The sequence below is a fragment of the Aythya ferina genome (genome assembly GCF_964211825.1).
Source record: "Aythya ferina genome assembly, chromosome: 3".
Taxonomy (NCBI): domain Eukaryota; kingdom Metazoa; phylum Chordata; class Aves; order Anseriformes; family Anatidae; genus Aythya; species Aythya ferina.
The window spans coordinates 75,106,554-75,113,314 of record NC_140298.1 but is presented as its reverse complement, the minus strand read 5'-3'; the positions used below and the strand labels follow the sequence as shown (position 1 = coordinate 75,113,314).

Genomic DNA, 6,761 nt, shown 5'->3' with positions numbered 1-6,761 from the left:
ACCAGTGCAAAATAACCATGCTGATTGTTACAGTCCTTTCTTCTATTGGCTTTGTGAAGAAGCATCTCTTATTACAGGGTACCACCTTTGTTTTAACCCACCTTAAAAATACAATGTACACTAAAATGTAGTGTTGCCACAGTTTTGCATTTTCATATCTTTTGCATTTATCACCTTATTTTTTACTCATTAGGAAAATACTTTCAACTGCTAAGATTTCTATTTAGCTTTAATGCAAAGTAATAAAATAACTCACTTCATCCACACTATAGGTATTTTTCCTATTTCATCCTGAAGTTTCTAGTCTGCCTCATTTCTCTTTGTTTTAATTCTTCATAAAAGCACACAGGGTGAAAGAAAGAGATACCTTTAATGCAGCTTTCCTACTGTTAAATAGATATCTTATTCCCTCTTTCAAAACAAAACAAAACAGCTATTAAAGTGACAAAATGACAGCAACAAGTAGACAATGGGAAATGTTAAACCCAGACCTATTGTCCATCATGGGCTTTTCCTTAAAATTGTTGGGTTGAGGGCAAGCAGTTTTTTGTTTCCTTCCCCTACTTCTTTAAGAGGGTTTAGCTTTCACCATAAAATGTTTCTTGTAAAAAAAAGGAAAAAAAAAAAAAAGAAAGAAAACAAACAACTGTTACGTATCCAATGCAAATGCCAAACTCTGAGAAGTGCCACCTTGGTTTTTGTATTTCTGGAGTTTGAACAGTTGTCCACAGAACAGCTGCATTTCTGCAAGCCCAAGGCAGGTGGCCCAAGCTAGACGCTTGCCACTCATTACCACAAAGCTGAAAAATCTGACCAGTTCCTTGGTAGTCCAAAAACGTTCATGAGTTCCAGTTTCTTCTTCTTTTACTTTTCTATAATGTAAAGTAAAAATCCAGTTCAAAACTGCTAAATAGATTTTCCCATGTTGCATTCTAGAAATAATTTTCACTGCCATAAAAAAATATTCACACCACTGAAAAAAAAAAAAAAAAAAAAACAACAACAACAACAACAAAACAATTTCCTCTGTCTCCTGTATGAAGGCCAATGGTTTTGCACCACTGTACATGATGTCATTCAACTCTTTTAAAGCAGTCCAACTGCAGTTCAGGGAGTGGAGTTTGGTTAAATAGAAGTTCATGGTCTTTGGCTCTCCTCTCTCAACAGAAGAGTTTTCCTCTCCAAAATAAGTCTAAAGGACCGTCCTTGCGATGCCAGGTTGCTTTAAGTCCCGTTGTCTTTCCCCAGGCTGCAGGGCCACGGTGGGCTTGGAAAAGGGCAAGGGGGGTCTGGGAGGCTTTGAGTCAGCTCATCAGCTCAGAAGGGATCCACCACAGAAGGAGTAACGTCGAGCTGCAAACCAAGACCAGAAGCTGTTACAAAGTGACCCAACTTCAGCTCCGAATGCCACCATGCCTAACAGGCAGAGATCTAGAGGGGAGAGCCAGGGGAGGAAGAGTGAAGGACAGCTCTAAAACCAGTACAGATCCTTGCTTTTGTCCTGAGGCTGCAAACCTGAGAATGGAGAGAAGAAAAAAAAAGGAAGAAGAAAAATAGAAACAGGTGTTTAAGGACAGAGAAAGACAAACTTCATTTCTGCCACACGAGATTGAAGGCTCAGCCTAAGTCATGGGCTCCTAAAGCAGGGCTGGAAGAAAGCAGTGAGGCGAGAACAGCCTGGGCTTCTCCAGCGGCAGGCATGCATCCCTGTTGAACCTGAAGCAAAGCCACCTTATGGAGCCATTTGTGGCTGTGGTCACCAAACTTCAGCCAGAGGAAGCTGGAGCAGGCTTTCCTCGCCTCTGCTGCCACTGGCTGAGGAGTCACCTCTTTGGCAAGTCTGTCACCTCTCTGTCATGGCTACAGGCCTTACGTCCAGGCATCTGACTAGACAGACGCTGGACACCAGTACCAGCCTCACTGGCCACAGCAATAACCATTGCCCTTTTTCTGTTGTTATTATTTTTGCTGGGCAAATGCAAGGGTACATTTCTTTTCAAAGACTGGGAGAAAAAAAAAAAAAAAAAAAAAAAAAGTAGCTGAGGTTGTTTATAAACCTACAGTACTTTACAGAGCCATGCAGCTGCCTGCACACCTGCTCCATGGCAGGAGCCCAGTGATGGCCCTTGGGGCTCCGTCCTACTGCCAGCCCTCGCAAGGACAGGGCAAAAGGGCTCCAAAGCAAGAAGGGCACACGGGCTGGAGCTGGGGGCTTCCAACCCCAATTTATTTCCCCTTAGGGCCCCACCACACTGGGTCCTCCTGTCCTACCATCTTCATGGGGGTGGCCTTGAGCCAGGGGGACAAAAAGGGGCTGGGGGCTGCTCTTCACCTGGGTCCACGTTGAGGCCAAGGCTTTGTGCCATGTCCCCCGCCGCATTGGGGAAGGGTGCTGGTGTTGTCCAAGTGGCAGTGGCACCTGCCTCGGCCTTTCCCAGGTCGCAGGGGGGGCTGACTGGCGTGGGCACGGCGGCGGGTGTGAGGCGGTGGGGGCGGACAGAGGCGGTGGGCACCAGCAGTGAGCCGTAGCGGGGGTCGAAGTGGGGGCCGTAGACCTCATGCACGGCAGCGGGGCGAGGGTAGGCGGTGCTCTGTGTCCCAAGGTAGGGGTGGTGGTGGTGGTGATGGTGGTGGTGGTGGGCATGGTGCCAGGCCTCGGGGCCACCCTGGTGCAAGTGGCCGTGCAGGGAGGCCGGCGCGTAGGGGTCGGTGGCAGCGGCGAAGGGCAACTCGCTGTGGGCGGCGGCGGCCAGGGGGCTGCTGAGGGTGGCAGGGACCGAGGAGGGCTGGTAGGTGCTGTTCCAGAAGGATGGGGGGAAGCTGCGCTGGCTCATTGGGAAGGAGCCGTCTAGTGCGGGAGAGAAGAGAAGAAAGGGAGTTGAGCACCCAGTGATGTCTTTATCCCCCAGACCACTGCTGAACACAAGGAGCTGCTCCCCACAAGAACAGATTCCTCTCCAGCCACATATCCAACATACCTAGCCCAGGGATGATCCATGAAAATGGAGCAATTTGCTCCAGGTTTCTTTTAGTAGCTGCTTAAGGAAAAGACTCTTAATTAAGGCAAGGGAAATACCTCTTTCCCTCAGTAGTGAAAACTAGTCAGTTATTGTGCTCCACAGTAAGTTTCTGGGCTGGATTTCTCTTGTTTGTTTGTTTGTTTTGTCCTAATCTCACTGTCCAAACATTTATGCCCAACACCTCAGAGGATGCCCCAACCCTGACAGGAAAGCTACTTCTTCCTTGGTGAAGTTTCAGAGTGGACAGCAACACTGTGAGATGTGACTATGTGCCAGCTTGAATTTTCTAAACATCTGGGGAATTTTTTTTTTTGGCAATTTTTTCCCCATTGGGCTTGTGCCTGTTTATTGGATATACCGCTAACATATCTGGGAAGCATTCTGTGGATCTTTAGGGATTGGCAGGGTGAAGGACAAGGCTCCTGCATTTTCCTTGTTCAGTAAGCCATGTGTGAGGTGGAATAGTGATTGCTAACACAGAGATAGGTGCTACGCATGGTTGGTCGGGAATGCACAGAGTTGCTGAAACAAATGAAAACATGCCCTTAATCCACATTTTCCGGGGAGGTAAATTAGCTCAGAGCCCTGAAATTACTCAGGAGAAGGGGAAGCAGTTCATGACGGACAAGGAAATCTCTCTTCTTTCAGCACTGAGTGCCTTCCACCCATGAAATACTTCAACTAGCATGGCAGTCTTAGAAGCCACCAATGGGAATTTCATGAAGAGACTGGGAAATTAGCTCTCATCTGGCCTGGCAATGGGGGTCCCGGAAAGCAGGACAGGTTATTCCCTGCCATATCGAGTACCCCATGAGTCCGTCTAGGGTAAAACAGGGCACAGCTATGGAGAATCTCTGCAATTTCGGGTCCTTGCCTCTGACCATGTCAATGACACACACTGGATGATGCACGGGGTCATGCATCTTCCAATTTGCAGCGGTGGGAACCTGCTGAGCTCCTTCCCAGGGCCTCTTGTCCTTCTGCTCCCATCTCCACTCCCCACCTCACCGAGCCCCAAGCCGCGGTGGCCGAGCCAGGTCCCGCAGCCCTCCAACCCTTCACCCTACACCCCCTCACCCCGCACCGCGCTCACCCCGCCAGGAGCCGGCGTTCCTCGCCTTGGCGCTGCCGAGGGAGAAGCTGCTGGGCTGGCTGAGGGCCCGGCTGAAGTGCTCGTCCACCACGGCGCTGATGTCCCCCTGGAAGTAGGTGAAGAGCACGCAGCGGGAGCTGATATACTCGGCCTCGGGGGGTCGCTCCTTCTCGGGGCTGCAGTCCTCCTCCTTGATGCTGGCGGCGGCGTGGCCGGAGAAGGAGCTGCTGGTGCTGGCGCTGCTGCCGCTCTCCGGGGCTTCTTGCATTTTGGAGTAAAAGGCGAGTTTCTGGAGGAAGGGGGAGGCAGGGAGGGAGAAACGAGCCGGTCACGCCGTGCAGAGCGCCGAGGTGCCCGGGGCTCGGCGCTCCCTCCGTGCTCCCGCAAAAGGATGCGAGGGGTTGCAAAAGGATGCAAAAAGTGGCAAAAGGATGCAAAACCACGAAGAAACCCTGGCGCACAGGAGGGGAAGTACCGAGGGGGCGAAAGGCAGCGGCGGTGCTGGCAGCGGGGGGAGGCGAACGGCGACGGGCTGCACACCGAGTGCACGGCGGCGAGGAGGAGGAAGGGGGAAAAGAAAAAAAATAATAAATAAATGACCCAACTCCAGCAGCCTCAAACACTTTTCAGGGCAAAAAGCACCGCCTCGGCCGGCGAGAAGCCTCAGGTATTTCCTACAAGCTTCTGCTGCTTCTGCTGGGTTCCGCCGGGGGAAGAAAGCCGCGGGCGCTGGGAAGTTTGCTGGGTGTTCCCCGTGCCCTCTGCACCCGCCTCAAAGCACCCGCAGCCGCTGGGACTTTCTTAGAAATAAGCGATGGGGCGCCGAGACCCTTCTCTTCCCGGCCGCTGAGGGTAGGGAGAAGCAGCACCGAGAGCCGGGGGGAGGCAGGTAGGGAAGGAGGGAGCCCCGGGCTGAGCCCCGCGGGGTATTTCATAGCTGAACCATGGCTCGAAATCCGGCTGAGAGTCACGTCGTGACTGCCGCCTTTCCACTTGGCTGCCGGCTCGGCCATTGAGGTAATAATCATCCCCCTAAATAATGTCACCCGTGTGCGGACGGGCCGAGGGGGGGGGCAAGGTGGGGGAAGACATCATTTGCTATTTGTAACAGGTATTCCGGCCCCGCTGCCAGCCGCCCGAGGTGCCACCCGGGTGGCCACGCCGTGGGGACGAGGAGCGGGGCCGGGGGCTGCCGCCAGCCCGGGGCTCTTCTGCCTCCTCCGCTCCCCTTTTTCGTTTGCAGGGAAATTCCGCCTTCCGGCTTTGGAAGGACTAAAGGACAGGAAGAAAAATAAAAATAAAAATAATAATAAAAAAACCAACAAACCCACACCCCACGAGCAAACGAGTGGTAGCGCCGTGCATCAGGTGCAGCCCGAGGAGAAGGAGCGCGCACCCCGATGCGACGAGGCCACAGCACAGAGGGGCTGCAGATGCCACCAAAGGTCCCCTCGACCCCCTCAGGGAACCCGCCTGTTCCTCGGGGGCTGGAGCATCCCCGGCGGCACCGCAGCCTCGGCTCCCGTCGGAGCCTCGGCTCCCGCCCCGGCCTCCCGGCGCTGACTCCGTTTCCCGAGGGAAGGTCCCGCAAGCGGGGGCGCGCTGCGGGATGCCGGGGACACCTCGGGCAGCGCTTCCCCGCCGGTCCCTGCACGGGCTCCCCGCAAAGCTGGAGAATCACTGTCCCCTCCCTCCAGTCGCGCTCGGATGGAGCCCGTCCAGGCAAAGGGGAAAAAAATAAATTAAAAAAAAAATCCCTAAAAAATCCCTAAAAAAGCCATCGCAGGGTTCATGTCGCGCTCCCGCTCCCGGGGCGCCCAGCCGGGGTACGTACCGCGCCGAGCCCCGCACCGAGGTGGGATGCGGCTCTGCTCCGCTCACCATCGCAGGCTGCCGGAGCTTCTCCCCCACCCCGTCCCCTCCCCTTCTCCTTTTCCCTTTTTCCTTTTGGTGAGGCCCCAGACGGCCATCCTCCCGCCGACACCCCTCCCACCCTGCAGCCCGCACGTACCTGGGGATAGGGGCTGTAGGCTGCCGCGAAGTACGCCTGGGGCGGCCCGTACACTTGGTACATAACATCCAGGCAGCTCATGGCTGGCCGCCGCCGAAATTTCGTTTTTTGCTCTGCAAAGCGGAGCTGTGCTCGGCGGGACGGAGGGAGGATCCGGGGGGTTAAGAGGCACCGCTCCTCGGTGGGAGGAGTGAGGGGGGATGAGCTGCCCCCCCCGCCCTGCCTCCCCCCGCCGCACGGTTCCCTCCCGGATCCCAAAACCGCCCGCAACCGCGCCGGGGGGCTTCGGCCCCGGGGCAGGGGCGGGGGTAGCCGGGCAGGACCCCCAGCAGCATTTTTGCTATCGCTCCGGGGGGGGTTTCTCCGTGCTCCCTCCCCGCCCATGCAGCCGCCAAACTGGGGCAAATGGGGAGCGGGAGGGGTTCCTGGTACTGCCCGGCTAGGGGGGAACGTGGGTGAAGCCCCCCCAAGCCCCCAGGGGAGCAGTGTGAGCCCCAAAACGCTGCCGCGGAGTTGCGGGAATTCCCAGGTCTGGCCGGTCAAGGTGGGAAAAAAGTTGCCTGTGGAGGAGGAACCTCCCCAGAAACGTCGCGGGAGCGAGGATGCTTTTTGAACGGAAACCAAAACGACGCCGCGG

At 55.0% G+C, this 6,761-nt stretch overlaps 1 protein-coding gene across 2 annotated transcripts; it reads right to left on the bottom strand.

The window, feature by feature from the left end:
• Positions 1-211: 211 nt before the first annotated feature.
• Positions 212-6,229, bottom strand: VGLL2 (vestigial like family member 2). Of its 2 annotated transcripts, none has more exons than XM_084514222.1 (4): positions 6,125-6,229; positions 4,114-4,402; positions 2,333-2,848; positions 212-1,515 (listed from the first exon to the last, which is right to left on the bottom strand). In XM_084514222.1, the coding sequence occupies exons 1-4, from the start codon at positions 6,203-6,205 to the stop codon at positions 1,472-1,474; spliced, it is 930 nt and encodes a 309-aa protein (XP_084370348.1). In that variant the 5' UTR covers positions 6,206-6,229; the 3' UTR covers positions 212-1,471. The 2 variants fall into 2 exon arrangements, with proteins under 2 accessions (XP_084370348.1, XP_084370349.1); XM_084514223.1 differs by having other exon boundaries at positions 212-1,353.
• Between the last annotated feature and the right edge of the window lie 532 nt (positions 6,230-6,761).